The sequence below is a fragment of the Podarcis cretensis genome, assembly GCF_951804945.1.
Source record: "Podarcis cretensis genome assembly, chromosome: 18".
NCBI classification, from domain to species: domain Eukaryota; kingdom Metazoa; phylum Chordata; class Lepidosauria; order Squamata; family Lacertidae; genus Podarcis; species Podarcis cretensis.
The window spans coordinates 6,227,147-6,244,020 of NC_137188.1; the positions used below are offsets into that span (position 1 = coordinate 6,227,147).

General features: G+C 47.2%; 1 protein-coding gene across 2 annotated transcripts in view; it reads right to left on the reverse strand.

Annotated features, from left to right (window-relative positions):
* Positions 1-583: 583 nt before the first annotated feature.
* The window catches only part of CELF5 (CUGBP Elav-like family member 5), an 84,413-nt gene continuing 68,122 nt past the window's right edge, over positions 584-16,874 (reverse strand). For both annotated transcript variants that reach the window (XM_079960748.1, XM_079960749.1), the window contains exons 6-13: positions 15,646-15,792; positions 12,233-12,374; positions 8,290-8,436; positions 7,882-7,944; positions 5,674-5,757; positions 4,566-4,709; positions 3,700-3,863; positions 584-2,148 (exon numbers count right to left, since the gene is read on the reverse strand). In XM_079960748.1, the coding sequence (XP_079816874.1) occupies positions 3,736-3,863; positions 4,566-4,709; positions 5,674-5,757; positions 7,882-7,944; positions 8,290-8,436; positions 12,233-12,374; positions 15,646-15,792 (855 nt within the window). In that variant the 3' untranslated portion in view covers positions 584-2,148; positions 3,700-3,735. The remainder of the gene's footprint in view (positions 2,149-3,699; positions 3,864-4,565; positions 4,710-5,673; positions 5,758-7,881; positions 7,945-8,289; positions 8,437-12,232; positions 12,375-15,645; positions 15,793-16,874) is intronic.

Genomic DNA, 16,874 nt, shown 5'->3' on the forward strand with positions numbered 1-16,874 from the left:
ATGTTACATGATTAAGTTAATTTTATAAGAATAACGGTTTTGAAAACCGTTAAAATGATATACAGGTGAAACTTGAAAAATTAGAATATCGTGGGAAAGTTCCTTGATTTCAGTAATTCAACTTAAAAGGTGAAACTAATATATGAGATCGACTCATGACATGCAAAGCGAGATGTGCTTCTACTTCTCAGAGGTCCAGTCTTGCTCAGTTTGCAATCCTTGTTTTGCTGATTTCCTTGAATATTCTAATTTTCTGAGATTGTTAATTTGGGGTTTTCATCAGCTGTACGCCATGATCATCGCAATGATAACAAATCAAGGCTTGACATATCTCGCTTTGCATGTCATGAGTCGATCTCATATATTAGTTTCACTTTTGAAGTTGAATTAGTGAAATAAAGGAACTTTTCCACGGTATTCTAATTTTTCAAGTTTCTCCTGTACACTGAAATTCAACCAGGGGGATACGAGGAAGTCACTTAACAATGTTTCTGAGTTTGGTTTAAAAAAGGTTGAGATTTATGTTCGTTTGTCTATTTGTTTGTTTGTTTGTTTAAATTTTTTTTTGAAAATTTGGAAATTTGGGGGAAAAAGAACCTCCAAAGACAGGGGCAGTGTACCTTTCAGCAACCAAAGGGAGTTGTGTGTGTGTGTGTAAGCAAGTCTTTTCATGCCCTGCTGCTTGTGAGTGCTCTTAGGCTGGACACTGTCAGAAACAGTCCACTGGGCAGATGAGGTATTGGTCTGATCAATCAATGCACAACAGATTTTTTTTTGGGGGGGGGGATTGGAATGGTTGAATGCAGATAGAATGGGAAGTGGGAAGAGGGTCTGGAAAGGCAGTGTGCTATTGGGTGGGGAGGAGGGGGGGCTGGCGTTCCAGATCTCTGTTTCCAAGAATCAGCCATGCCTTTGGGCTGTGCAAAGTCTCTAAGCTGTGTTGTGTATACAGAATCATAGAGCTGAATAGTTCAATGTAGGAATAACCCTCTGCAATGCATATATATATATGTATATCTACACACACACACACACACACACACACATACACACATACACAGAGAGACACGTGTATCAGTTGCATACTGTTTGATTTGTTCCCCTGAAGAGAGAACTCTTCTGCAATAATATTTTGCTTGCATCTTCTTGGGTTAGCAAGTTCACACACACACACACACACACACACACTCATACACGCTGGAAACATCGGCTATCTGCAGAACAGTAAAAAATAAAATAAAATTCAAGTCTGTTGCTGGAGGCAGTGTTGTAACCCTTATCAATAGGTTCCTTTCCTTTTCCTTGCTTCTTCTTTTTTTTAAACAGTTAGCCCTCCATTTGATCAGGAATATTTGGCTGTTGAGGAAGGGGGCAAGGAGGAGAGCCTCCCCCCCTCGCCCCGCTGCGCTCTTTCCTCTTTCCGTTTCGGCGCAGCCACGAAAATGCCGCCGCGAAGGCACTTCTTCTACCTGCCCTCATCCGCGGAGCCTTCTTCAAAGACGCGCCCCAGCATCCCTTCCCCTGGCCCTTCGTCCGCACTCCGTCCCGGATGCCAAGGCAAAAACAGCTTCTCCTTTTGCACCCAGCAGAGCTCTTGGGGGGGAGGGGGGGAAAGACCCAGGCCCTTTCCGACGCCATTCGAGGATCAGGCACTATCTGTCGTCTCGCATCGACTCACCCGCCGTAGAAAGGAAGAAAAATTTGGTCCTGTGGTTTTTCTTTTTCTCTTCCTCTTTCGAACGTTTTAAAAAAAATAGAGTTGCTGTAATATATATTTATATATCCTTATATATATATATATATTTCTCTTTCTCTCTCTTCTATTTATATACACAACACGGTTTAAATTAGAAAGCCAGCTGTTAAAACGATGCAACCAAGTTCTTCAGGTTGGTCCATTGGCTAACTGGGGGCAGCTGTCCGTGGTGCTGAATTCCCCCTCATATTAACACCCTGTGAATCCTTTCAGGAGGCCGTTGTGAAAGGTGTTGTCGTTGTTGCTGGATGTTGGCTGGGTTTGTTTGTTGTCGTCGGCTTCCCCCTGCCCCCCACTCCGCCCAAGGAAGGTGGGGAATTGTTCGGGGGGGGGGATCCCTTCTTTAAAACGAAAGAACGAAATCAACTGGAAGAGGGGATGCTTAACTTCACCTAAAGGAGAAGAAGAGAGAGAGAGAGAGAGAGGTTGGACTGCAAGGTTGCCAAAGTCACACACCTGTCGTCCCCCCCCCCCCAATATGGTAAAATACAGCATGATCGCATTGTGCATGGGGGGGGGGGGCGTGCACGTTCAGATCAGATCAGGGATCGAAACCGTTAGAGGCTGCAAGAACTTAAAATATTTTCGTGCCCCATGCATATATAATTCAAAATATAAAATAATAATAAACGGTGAAGTGAAATTTTATTTTTTCAGAATGAAATGAAGCCTATGGTAAGATGGAAGGTGATGCTTATTTTTGTATACTTCCACTTTATTCGAACGTGACCCGGAAGTGTCTGCGGACAGCGCTGGCTCCCGGCCTCTAGAGTGAGATGAGCGCACAACCCTAGAGTCTGTCAAGACTGGCCCGTACGGGCAGGGGTACCTTTACCTTTTACTTTATTCGAATTTTTCTTTCCCCTCCTCCTTTTTCTAAAAGCCTTTGATCAGATCCTCAAAACTAATCTGGCGTCTATACCTAGTGGAGATCAGGCCCCCAGCCTGCCTTAATAATAATAATAAATTTTATTTATACCCTGCCCTCCTCAGCCAAGACCGGGCTCAGGGCAGCTAACACCAGGTAAAAACAATTGATTAAAATACAACTTAAAAACAAGATTAAATACAAGATTAAAATGCAGCCTCATTTCAGCAGAAACTCCAATCAAAAACTTTTGGGGGATGAAAACGTCAAATCTTCACCAAGGCCAACTATCCAGACTGGTCCTAGGTGGGCCAGAAAAAAGCCAGGGAAGTCCCCAGATAGGAGTTCCATCTCAGAAGGAGAAAGGAAAAAGGAAAGAGGGGGAGGGGATCAAGTTGATTCCAAGCCAAAGGCCAGGCGGAACAACTCTTGTTGCATGGTTGTCATATTGGGGTTTTTGGATAGATTCCAACAGAGAACATGAATGCTCAGCCAAGCAATTGGTGAGCATTAATGTTAAAAATCCGGAAAAGGAATATTTTTTGAGGTACTTCCCTAGATGCCCTAAGCATGTACTGTATTTTTCGCTCTATAAGACGCACCAGACCACAAGACGCACCTCGTTTTTGGAGGAGGAAAACAAGAAAAAAATATATTCTGAATCTCAGAAGCCAGAACAGCAAGAGGGATCGTTACGCAGTGAAAGCAGCAATTCCTCTTGTTGTTCTGGCTTCTGGGATAGCTGCGCAGCCTGCATTCGCTCCATAAGACGCACACACATTCCCCCTTCCTTTTTAGGAGGGAAAAAGTGAGTCTTATAGAGCAAAAAATACGGTATTTATTTTGCTTATTGGTTCGTCCAGCCCTGGTTCAGATCCAAGGGGTCGAAAGCCCTGGAGGTGCCCCATGGCTGGCGGTTGAGAAAGAGAGAGAGAATGCCCACTATTCTCAGAGGAAGCCATGCCCAAATGCTGCAATTTTTCCTCTGAGGGGAGTTCTTTCAGTCCCTTGTATCGCTTTGGTTGCCCTTTTGCTGGAGCTTTCCGGACTCCGTGACATTCTGGCATTTACGTACTGCGGGACTGCAGTTTCCATCGCAGAGACGCACAGTTCAGTAGGGGTGGCTGGCGTCCTTAGGCCGCTTCAATTGCACCTTCAATCTTTTCATCCCGATCTGGAACCCATTCATAGCCTGAATGGCTGTCTGGGCACTGGATGGGTTGTCGAAACTCACAAAGCCTGAATAAAAGGGGGAGACAAAGATACAACATGATGCGATACGATAATCTTTATTGTCATTGCCCCATACAGAACAACGAAATTGGAAAAATCTACACCAGACATTCAAAAACCAACAAGCCAGCTATCCCAGCCTGGTTAGCCCCCTAAAAACTCTGATACCCCATAATTAAATACAATATACTCCCATGGAGACTACCTTACACTGTGTTTAAAACCAAAATCGCATTTGGATAGAAACTGTTTCTCATGTGGCTAGTCCTAGTCTTTATAACCCTGGACCTTCTTCCAGAAGGCAGAAGCTGAAAGAGATCATTTCCGGGCTGCGCACTGTCCTGCGCTATCTCTGCAGCTTTCTTATGGCACCTGGAAGCATAGATTTGATCCAAGGTGGGAAGAGCGCACCCAGTTATTCTCTCCGCAGTCTTTACAACCCTGGACAGCATTGTTTTTCCCCCTGACCGTGCAACTCCCCAAACGACACACACAGACCATAAGTTAATACACTCTCCACAGTACAATGGTAAAATGCCATCAACAGGTCCTTTGAGAGATTGTTTTTCTGGGTCAGGTTTGCTGACGAGACTAAAACACTCAGGCTTGTTAAAACAAAAGGAGATTGCAAAGGACCTCTCCAAACCGGGGGCTTCAAATTGCCTGTCCTGTACCTGCGCCTTTTCCCTCCCTCCCTCGATCGCTCACCGAAACATTTGCTCTGGTTTGTTGCGCGGTCCATGAAAACTTTGGAGGAGATGATGTTCCCAAAGGGAAGGAACATCTGCATGAGTTCATTGTCGCCAAACTCCTGAGGGAGGTGGTAGATGAAAAGGTTGCATCCTTCGGGGCCTGCGGTTAAAGAGGCAGCATGGCATAGTGGTTAGAGCATCAGACTAGGAGCAGGGAAGCCTTGGGTTCAAATCCCCCCATTCAGCAATGAAACACCCTTGTGTGACTATGAGCCTGTTGCATTATTTGGCTTGTATCCCACTAAGTGGGGGGTGGGAAAACCTCTGGCCACTGAGAGGGGGCAATGACAATAAAGATATGATGATGATGATGATGATGATGATGATGATGGAATCCAAGTGGTCCTTCTGCAAGCAATTTCCACCAAACTGAGGGAATGGGTTTCCCAAATCTAAAAACCTGACTGTGCAGACAATCTGAAACGGGCCCCCAAATCCCACTTTTCCTTCTCCAAGGGTGCATTAGCTAAAAACCCTTAACTTGAGCTCTTGAGCAAATGTATAACAAAAACACAGCTGTATAAACAAAGCTCTTTCCTTTATCAGTCCATGACGCCTAATGAATGGCCTTGCCAGTTCCAAAGTGGAGCAGGGATGACACATCTGGGTCTTATCTTACATCCTGACCACAATGACGCACAGACCTTCTCAGCCCCACAGGAACGGCGCCAGGAGTGTTCTTAGAGTTGGTGACCTTCTTACCCCAAGATAAGGATTACAGGAACAGGAACACCCTTTTATGGTCAAGAGTACAGGAGCAGGAACATCTGTGCTGTCAACTTACGTGTATGAGCTTACGTGTCTGGATTCCTGGGGAAGGGGGGAAGAGGGTGCCTGGAGGATATATATATTGTATGCAATTTCTCTTGTTATTGTGCTTGCTGTGAACCGATTCACGCAGTGCCTTCTGCTATCCGGAGAGCAGAATAAACTCTTTCTCTGAACAAACCTCAGTGTCATTTGACTCCTTCCTCCCTGTTCTGGGAGCAACGCTCACCCTACCAATCGGTAAAGTCTAATAAGGCTACAAAACTATGCCCTCCCATCAGCAGAAGACGATTTACCTTCTCGTTGCTGCTGCTGGATTATTGGAAGGGGCTGAGGGATGGGCTGAGCGACCGGGGTGATGGAGGTGGCTGGGTAGACAGCTGGGCGGGGAAAGAGGAGAGACAGAGCATTCATTTGATTATTTTTCATGGTTTTTCAAAACATATTTTTCTTTCTTCAAATTTCGTTGACCGGAAATAAAAATGTGAAATGCCTCAAATCAGAGCAAAAGGCCGTCAATAAATTCAGCCTGGTACTATATACAGTTTGCATTTTAAAAAAACACACAAACAAATAAAATAATCAAATTAAGGAAAGGAAAAACCAACAAATAAAGCTACTAACATATAGATTCAAGTTAGAATTTCAGGTCACCGCAATACAAATATCTATCTGTGTCCATTTTGCTCATGGAAAGTCCATATAGCTCTGCAATCTTATATACTTCACACACAATTGACTTTGTCTGCATTCAGGTGGGCTACTAGTTTAAGAACTGAGTCAAACTCTACTGTATGTGTATCGGTTTTAAAACATGAAACTCTTAATCTCAGGGTTTTGGGTTTGAGCAAAAGATTGCAGGGGGTTGGACCAGATGATATTCGTGATCCCTTCCAGCTCTACAATTCTATTCTAAGTACAGTGGTACTTTGCTTTACAAGCATAATCCGTTCCGGAGGTCCGTTTGTAAACCTGTTATTGCCTCGAGAGCGAATGGGCAAGACCCCCACTGGTCTCTTCAAATGCTTTATTATTGGTGCAAAAACATTTACAGTGCAGAACGTCTCAATTCCATGTCTTGCTCAGTCACTAGCAGAATCTGAGAGTGGGTGGTCCTTAAACTTTCCCCAGCAGAGTAGTCTCATGACCCCCAGCCGACGCCTCCCCTCTCTGCGCGTAAACCTACTGCGCAGAGAGGGCGTGGCTAAAGGGGGACCTGCCTCCGCCCCCCCCCGTGCTTTGTTCATGCTTGGTGCTGTGGCTCTCCCTTGCATCCTCTGAACCCTGCACCCCTTCCCCACTGAAGGCGGGGCTTCCCTCCTCCGCTGTAACCCAGCTGCCCTTCCACCTCTCGCCTCTGAGCTGATGGCAGTTCCCTGACAAAACCAAAACAGGTTGTAACCCAAGGTGCGCTTTCGCCAATGGGGCCTCCCCCCAAAAAATTGTTCGTAATAAAAAAAAAGGGGGGGTTGTGTCAGGTGCTGATGGTGGTTGCTCGTGAGTAACCAGGCAGGACTCCGACCTGTCTTTTACAGGTTTTATTGTGCAAACTATTTATAGAGCATAACCACAAAGTTCATGTCCGTCTTAGTCACTTTCAGATTCCGGGAGTGGCCCCTTCCGGTTCCCCCCTCCCCCAGCATAAGAACTTTTGTTGTTGTTGTTGTTGTTTAGTCGTTTAGTCGTGTCCGACTCTTTGTGACCCCATGGACCAGAGAACGCCAGGCACTCCTGTCCTCCACTGCCCCCCGCAGCTTGGTCAGACTCATGCTGGTAACCTCGAAAACACTGTCCCACCATCTCGTCCTCTGTCGTCCCCTTCTCCTTGTGCCCTCCATCTTTCCCAGCATCAGGGTCTTCTCCAGGGAGTCTTCTCTTCTCATGAGGTGGCCAAAGTACTGGAGCCTCAGCCAAATCTCTGCCTCCCCTCCTTACGTTTCACCCCTCTGCAAAAGCTGGGCGATGGAAACGGCATGTGTGCCTCCTGGCCAGCCGGGCTAGGTGAGGCGCTTGGGCTCTCAGCAGCATCTTTGAGCCCTCCCTTTGCTTGGCTGCCCCCTTCCTTCTCTTCTCCACTGGAGATGTGGTTTTCCCCACTGCTGGACGAGGAGCTGCTCCTCAGAAGCGTCAGACGCTCCCTGTATCCCCCTGCCTCCCTCCCCTGTTCCGATGGCAGTCCCCTGAAAAGTTGTAATCCAAAAAAAGGTTGCAAACTGGGACACACACTTCCGGGTTTGACATGTTCGTAATCCAAAACGTATGCAAACCAAGACATATGCAAACCAAGGTACCACTGTAATTCTGTAAGTTTTCAAAAGCAGTGAGCTTAAGGTGAGTCGTTCTACATATTTTGAAACTGCCCTTCATCCTTGCTGTCCCCTCTGGCCCTGATCAATGCCATACGCAAATCTTGAAATTAGGATATAATCTATAACACTTCTGCCAGCCTTAGAAAAAAATGTGTGTATTCCCCAGGTCAAGTTCCACTCTCATGCACACAGTACCTGCATACTGCTGGACTCCGGTGAAGGTTGGGTGCATAGTCTCTGCTACCGATGGGTTCTGGGCTAAAAGAGGAGAGATCTTATTTTATTTTTCTAAAGTAACAGACCTGTTGAGAAGAAGGGAAGTCCTAAAATGTGAACGAGCCAAAAAATAATAATGAATTGGAGTTGGGAGTGGAAATTGGGAGTCGCAACAGCATTTTGAACCATTGCTCAAAACAGACATCAGAACGAAACAGCCAGCAACCAACTCAGAACCTTGAGGACTAGAATGAGCAGGTTTACTGAAGATGGTAGTCGGGAGAGATGAGAGTTGGAGTCCACCATCATCTGGGAGGAGCATAGGCTGCCCATCCGTATCCTCCTCTCTGTGCCTGTTTCCCACACCCCACCTTTCCCTTTTCCTACCTGTGTAGGGAAGAAGCCCATTCGTATAAACGGCCTCCAAGGTGGGATGGTTGCTAGGAATGGGGACCACTCCTGCGAAGCTGTTGGTGATGGGGGCCACCAGTCCCGGGATGGCAGTCGTGCCCAAGAGAGGAGGCGAGTGTAACCCTGCAGAGACAGAAAAGCGGGTGGGTGTAACTTTCCTTTTAACAACAACAACAATCTTTATTACGGTCCAGAGACCCAACAAATCGTTACAAAGCAATACACAATTCAGACAGCCTACCTCCAGGTTAAACAAGCATTTTGTTCAGAATATAGGGATCATTGGTTCTTGCAACCACCGATAAAAACTTGGCCACTGCTAATGTTCTAGCATTTGTCCGGTCTTCCAATAGGAACCTGACATAGTGAGCCTCTGATTTTCCCGGGAAAGGTACCAGCAAGGGTAGTATCAGTTCAGCCCTGGCTTGCTCATATTTTGCACAGTGCAACAAAATATGTTTTATGGGATCGATGTCTTGAGCACACAAGCAAAGTCTGTCCTGGTAGGGTACTCCTCTCAACACTGCAGAAGGAAAGACGTTTAGTCTGGCTTTGGTGAAAAGCCTTCGATAGTTTGGTACTGTCAGGTTTTTAATGTAAGATGTTAACTTAAAGACATGCCCATATTGAACCCTTTTAACAGCTCTGGGGACAGCATTGGAGCCTGCCCCTCCGTGCATACAGATGTGCCTTTCCCCCTTAGAAACATCCTTACACCAGGTGTTTGGTCGTCTAGTGTCTACACTAAGCGGCATCTTTCGCGCATGCTTTTCAACCGGGGCCGTCAGGAATCAAACCTGGGACTATCTGCATGCAAAAACAGATACTCTTCCCACCAAACTAGCTCTCCAGGGAGAGAAAAAGGGAGAGGAGCTGCCTTGTACCAGGTCAGAACATTTGCCTGTCTGAAGTCCTGCATTCTCTACCACGCATGGCAGAAAATATAAAATTAACCGGCAATCCGCCTCCATCTGGATTGTGGAAAATACAGTGGTACCTCGGGTGACATACACTTCAGGTTACATACGCTTCAGGTTACACACTCCGCTAACCCAGAAATAGTGCTTCAGGTTAAGAACTTTGCTTCAGGATAAGAACAGAAATCTGGCTCCGGCGGCACGGCAGCAGCAGGAGGCCCCATTAGCTAAAGTGGTGCTTCAGGTTAAGAACAGTCTCAGGTTAAGAACGGAGCTCCGGAACGAATTAAGTACTTAACCCGAGGTACCACTGTAATGTAGGAGTGCAAATATCCAGAGTGTTGGGATACTATGAGGAATTATAAAATATGCATCAAGCCATTGTGTCCGCTATGAAAGAATGGCGTTGACTGGGTTCGATTCATTGACAATAATTTCTGATCAAATCCCACAAGCCTCTGCATCTCTGGCCATTTCCTCTACTATCCATTTCTCTCCCTTCACAAGTCACGTACGCAGCCCAGTTGCCAGTTGCTGCATCAGGCATCCTGGGTCATAAAGATGATAGTTAGCTTGGATGTAGTTTAATCTTTAGATACATGAAGGAGCGTCTCCACCCCCATCATTCTGCTCGGATGCTGAGGTCCAGTGCAGAGGGCCTTCTGGCAGTTCCCTCATTGCGAGAAGCAAAGCTACAGGGAACCAGGCAGAGGGCCTTCTCGGTAGTGGAGCCCGCCCTGTGGAACACCCTTCCAGCAGATGTCAAAGCGATAAACAACTACCTGACATTCAGAAGACATCTTAAGGCAGCCCTGTTCAGGGAAGTTTTTAAACTGTGATATTTTAGTGTCTTTTTGGTTTCTATGGAAGCCGCCCAGAGTGGCTGGGGAGGCCCAGCCAGATGGGCGGGGTATAAATAATAAATTATTATTATTATTATTATTATTATTATTATTATTATTATTATCTTAGGGCCAGGAAGAGGGTTCACAAGAATATGGTAAATACTACCCATCCTTCCTTCCTTTATTGCTTGTTTATGACATCCGGGTTTGCGGAATGCATTCCTCCTTTTTAGTCCTGTTTTAATTACCCCCAGAAGTATGCATGCTTAAATTAGCTTTTTGTAGTTTGACTTTGTCCCCACATGAGGTTTTTTGAAATGCTCAGAGGAAATCTGATTGGTTCTTATGTACACTGTGTAAAAAGTTCTTTTGTGCATAAAACGACCTGGGCCGAGGGGTGGGCAGGAATTATTATTATATGCACTCCTCCCAGAGTCTTGCTGGTTCAAGCCTCTGTGTGTATTTTATCATCAGAGTCCAATCCTTCCTTTACTTTGGGAACGCCTCAAATATTAAAGTTTGTTGGATCTAAGTCAGTGCTGGTCATATAGTGGAGAAGTACAAACCTACTAGATTTGGCTTGCATCTGCTCTGGTCAGACCTCACCTGGAGTACTGTGTCCAGTTCTGGGCACCACAGTTCAAGAAGGACACTGACAAACTGGAACGTGTCCAGAGGAGGGCAACCAAAATGGTCAAAGGCCTGGAAACGATGCCTTACGAGGAACGGCTAAGGGAGCTGGGCATGTTTAGCCTGGAGAAGAGGAGGTTAAGGGGTGATATGATAGCCATGTTCAAATATGTAAAAGGATGTCACATAGAGGAGGGAGAAAGGTTGTTTTCTGCTGCTCCAGAGAAGTGGACACGGAGCAATGGTTCCAAACTACAAGAAAGAAGATTCCACCTAAACATTTGGAAGAACTTCCTGACAGTAAGAGCTGTTTGACAGTGGAATTTGCTGCCAAGGAGTGTGGTGGAGTCTCCTTCTTTGGAGGTCTTTAAGCAGAGGCTTGACAACCATATGTCAGGAGTGCTCTGATGGTGTTTCCTGCTTGGCAGGGGGTTGGATTCGATGGCCCTTGTGGTCTCTTCCAACTCTATGATTCTATGATTCTATCATTAGGCCAGCCCTATCATTAGGCAGCTGGGGCTGAGGGAGGGGAGCAGCGTACTGTAATGGAATTTTAAGGTCATATACAGTGGTGCCTCGCAAGACGAAATTAATCCGTTCCGTGAGGCTCTTCGTCTAGCGGTTTTTTCGTCTTGCGAAGCAAGCCCATTGACAGCTTAGCGGATTAGCACTATTAGCGGTTTAGCGGCTTTTAGCGATCAGCTGTTAAGCGGCTTATCAGCGGATCAGCTGATAAGCGGCTTAGCGGCTTAGGAAAAGGGGGGAAGGGGGAAAAACCCGCAGGAACTCACAAGACATTTTCGTCTTGCGAAGCAAGCCCATAGGAAATTCGTTTTGCGAAGCGCCTCCAAAACGGAAAACCCTTTCGTCTAGCGGGTTTTCCGTCTTGCGAGGCGTTCGTCTTGCGGGGCACCACTGTATATAATAAATGTTCATAAATGTACCAATGTCTGGAGAAGCACAGGAAGACGTCCTTGAAACTATTTTGACTCCCTGAAACCATTTTGACTCCCAAGCTGACCAAATGTTTCTCTGCAAGGAGGGGGGGGGTGAGGGAACATTCCCATTGTCTCAGGAATTAAGTAATCACCATTTCAAAAGGAATGGTCAGACTACCAGGAAAGGCAATCGGATAAGGCATGATCAGAAAACCTGGCAGACAGGAAAAACAACAACACACTCAAATTTCTGTTGTAGACCGCCTTTTCTGTGATGTAGATATGATGTTTGTGAGGGGGGTGGTCTTGGGCTACACCCCTTCTGTGATGTATGTATGATGAATGGAGGGGTGGTCTTGAGCTCCAGGGTGGGAAATTTAAAATGTCGATATAAGGGCAGGCACACATTTGTTTGCGGCCCTCTCTCTTTCCTGCATGTGAGGGGAGCACCCTGTTGCAACAGTTTTAATAAAGATCAGGCTTCCTAGCTGCTTTGCTTCTCAATATTCTCTGGTTGGCCTCTGTTATTTTCTCCTACCTATAGGGAACCCATGTAAGGACTCTATATGGATACCCCATGGATACGCACCTGAGGTTTGTGCAACAGGAGTGGCTGGCAAGCCATTTAGGCTGACGGTGCCGATTTGCTGGATGTGGCAGGGGGAGAAGGTGAGGCTCGGGCTGACGAAGCTTCCATGAGATGCCGAGAGAACGGTCTGCTGCTGCATCAGCTGAGAAAAGAAAAGAAAAATGTAGGGAAGTCTCCAGTGTGTAAGTGAAGTGAAGTGTAAGTGAAGTGAAGTGAAGTGTAAGGCAAGTCTCCAGTGTGTAAGTCGTGTCTACTGGGAAACACCATTGAAAAAGCCTGCAAACACACTCTAAATCTGAACCAGGCTTCCTCAGCCTCGGCCCTCCAGCTGTTTTGAGACTACAATTCCCATCATCCCTGACCACTGGTCCTGCTAGCTAGGGATCATGGGAGTTGTAGGCAAAAAAAAACATCTGGAGCAGGGATCCCCAAACTCGGCCCTCCAGCTGTTTTGGGACTACAACTCCCACCATCCCTAGCTAACAGGACCAGTGGTCAGGGATGATGGGAACTGTAGTCCCAAAACAGCTGGAGGGCCAAGTTTGGGGACGCCTGATCTGGAGGGCCGAGGTTGAGGAAGCCTGCTCTAAACCTCTGTAAACCCTTTAGAAAACCAAAACTCCACTGAAATAGCTCCCTCTAAACCTCCTTGTTCAAACTTTCCATAGGCCGGTGCAAAGGCTCCTGGGATTGCACGACACTGTTTTTGCACCATTTTCACGCCTTTGGGGTGCCGTTTTTGCCCCTTTATGTGCCACTTCCTGGTTGGTGTCGTGCCTTAAAGTAAAGTAAAGGTAAAGGGACCCCTGACCATTAGGTCCAGTCGTGGCTGACTCTGGGGTTGCGGCGCTCATCTCGCTTTATTGGCTCAGCGAGTCGGCGTACAGCTTCTAGGTCATGTGGCCAGCAGGACTAAGCCGCTTCTGGCAAACCAGAGCAGCGCACGGAAACGCCGTTTACCTTCCTGCCGGAGCAGTACCTACCGTATTTTTCTTTTTTTTCTTTTTCTTTTTTTGGCAGGCTGCTATCCGCAGCGAGGGGAGCCCTGTGGGGAACTCCTGCAGGGCTCCGCACGCTGCGGATGTCTGCCCGGCGCGCGGGGCTCTCTGCTCCAGGGCGCTCCGTCCGCCGGGCGGCAGGCTACTATATGCAGCGTGGGGAGCCCTGCGGAGAACTCCCACAGGGCTGCCTAGGCTGTGGATGCTCTCCCAAAGCGCCGGGTGCTCTGCTTTCAGGGCGCCCGGCGCTCTGGGAAGCAGGCTGCTATCCGCAGCCTAGACAGCCCTGCCGGACTTCCTGCAGGGCTGCCTAGGCTGCGGATGTCTTCCTGAAGCCTGGAGAGCGAGAGGGGTCGGTGCGCACCGACCCCTCTCGCTCTCCAAGCTTCAGCGAAAGCCTGCATTTGCCCCCTAGGACGCACCCAGATTTCCCCTTCATTTTTGGAGGGGAAAAAGTGTGTCCTATGGGGCGAAAAATACGGTATTTATCTACTTGCACTTTGGCGTACTTTCGAACTGCAGGGTTGGCAGGAGCAGGGACCAAGCAACGGGAGCTCACCCCTTCACGGGGATTCGAACCGCCGGCCTTCTGATCGGCAAATCCTAGGCTCTGTGATTTAACCCACAGCGCCACCCGCGTCCTGCGTCGTGCCTTGAGAGTGTGCAAATAACAATCCGCAGCAACGATACCACAGAGAGAGATCTATCAATGGCTTGGCTAGGCCTCTACAGCTGAAGGCTGCAGCGCTTCTTTCACTTCCTTCTCCTCTTTCTGCAGTTCCTTAAATTTATTCTTTCATATATTCTGCATATCCAGATTAACTTAATTTGCTCATGCGTTCATCTACTTTAAGTCTATACTCATAAAACTGCAGGTTATTACAATAATCCTGCCAATGTTTTAATCTGTTTACAATTTATCTGCAAATTTTCAATAAACCATTTCCATTCTTTTATAAAGAATTTGTTATCTTGATTTCTTATTCTTCCGGTAAGTTTATGCATATTTCATAAGCTTTTGTATCTGTTCTTCCTTTGCTGGGACTTCTGCTTCTTTCCATTTTGGGGCAAGTAAAATTCTTGCCGCTGTAGTAGAGCACATAAATAAATTTCTATACAACTTAGGTAGTGCTGTCCCTATAATTCCCAAAAGAAAAGCTTCTGGATTTGTTTGTTTTTAATAAAAGTTATTTTGAACATCTTTTTCAATTCATTATATATCATTTCCTAGTAAGCTTTAACCCAGTAAGCTACAAGACCACCACATATGATAAAAAGAACCTTCCTTCGCTTTCCAAAATTTGTTTGATTTAGATTTATACATTTTTGACAGTTTACTCGGTGTTAGATACCAATGATATATCATTTTCATATCATTTTCTCTTAGAAGAAGAAGAGTTTGGATTTCATATCCCGCTTTATCACTACCCGAAGGAGTCCCAAAGCAGCTGACATTCTCCTTTCCCTTCCTTCCCCACAACAAACACTCTGTGAGGTGAGTGGGGCTGAGAGATGTCAGAGAAGTGTGACTGGCCCAAGGTCACCCAGCAGCTGCATGTGGAGGAGCGGAGACGCGAACCCGGTTCACCAGATTACGAGTCCATCGTTCTTAACCACTACACTACACTGGCTGTTAGACGAGGGCTCAACAAACTTTTTCAGCAGGGGGTCAATCCACTGTCCCTCAGACCTTGTGGAGGGCCAGACTATATATATATATTTGAACGAATTCCTATGCCCCACAAATAACCCAGAGATGCATTTGAAATAAAAGGACACATTCTACTTATGTAAAAACACACTGATTCCCGGACCATCCACGGGCGATTGGGCCTGATCCGACCCCCGGGCCTTAGTTTGCCTACCCATCCACCCTTTCTCAACCTGTGAGTCCCCAGATGTTGTTGAACTACAACTCCCATCCCCCCTAGCTAGCAAGGCCAGAGCTCAGGGATGATGGGAGTTGTAGTCCAACAGGTTGAGAACCATTGTCTTAGACCATAAAGGTAAAGGTGAAGGGACCCCTGACCATTAGGTCCAGTCGTGGCCGACTCTGGGGTTGCGGCGCTCATCTCGCTTTACTGGCCGAGGGAGCCGGCGTACAGCTTCCAGGTCATGTTGCCAGCATGACTAAGCCGCTTCGGGCGAACCAGAGCAGCGCACAGAAACGCCGTTTACCTTCCCGCTGGAGCTGTACCTATTTATCTACTTGCACATGACGTGCTTTCGAACTGCTAGGTTGGCATAACATGCTGCAAATTTTATATCCCGATTCCACAATCCTTCCCATGTTGCTCTTCTTCCGTTCTCACGGCCGTGTCGTGACGGGTGCCCTACTGAACGCAGAAACACACACCCTGAATTCACACCCCGCCAGCCCTCCCTCTGCTGCCTCATGTCCAGGCAGATACTCACAGCCTGAGCATATGTGCTGTATGGGGTGAAGGGCAGCGCAAAGGAAGGCGTGAGAATCCCCAGTTGCCCCACCATCTGCTGCATGCGCCGGAGGGTCCGCTCTTTGTCCGTGTCGGCAAATTTCACCACCAGGCTGGAGGAAGCGCCCTAGTTTGCAGGAGGAAAGGCACAGGCATCAGACTCTTTAGCCATGACTCTACCATTACGGGGGGGTTGGACTAGATGACCCTGGGGTACCCTCTACCTCTGCAGTTCTATGGTTCCATCACTGGCCTGAGATCGGCTGCGGGGAGCCTCCTCCTGCCTGCCACTCCTCTCTAGCACAGCGGGAGCCAAGGAGGAGTGGGCACGACTCCCTGCAGAGCTGCTGCCAGTCCGTGCAGACAACAGCAGCCAGGGAGGACCAGCAATTTAACACTGCACAGGGCAGTTCCTATTTAAATCAGCCCTTTATTCCAAATCATGTGGACTGGAGTCTTGTTTTCGGCAAGGGCAGCTCGGTGGCCAATCTGGTCAGAGCTGCCCCGAACCCTACAAAGCCCCACTGACAGTCATTAACGGTTCCTTCCCCCCCAACCCTCCCTGTTAAAACCTGCCTGGAAAGAGAGAGATGTCAAGAAATTGAGGGTAGCCAAAGAAGGAAGAGACAGAATAAAAATCTGATCAGAGCAGCATCTGAGAGCCTCGCCAGGCCGAAATGAATGTGAATGTTTACTTAATCCCACCTTCCCTCCCAGGAACTCAGTGCGAGATAAACTGTTCTCCCCGGCCTCATTTTATCCTTACAACAACCCTGAGAGGTAGGTTCGGGTTGTGAGAGGCTGCGACTAGTCATCCCTATGAGCTGCGTGGGGATTCGAATTCGGCTCTCCCAGCGGTCCAGCACAACCACAAAATTGGCCACATAATCCCAAACCCATAACAGTTCGGAAAGCAAAATTTAGTGGATGAATTGGTTCGATTAAATAACTTTAAAAACAAAAATGGTACCGGTTAATTAGGCAACTTGGAAAAAAGTTTATTTTTAAGCACAATAAGTGTAGGTGGCAGCCATCATCTTTAAAAAGGCATTTCGGAACCACCACCCACCCTGAGCAAGAGAGGAGCTCTAAGATGGAGCTGGCTGTAATGCAGATTATTTTTAATTATTGCATGTACATCCCACCGTTTCCTGCAAGGGCTTCAAGGAAATGGTTTCTCCCTCCTTCCTCATTTCATTTCCACAACGA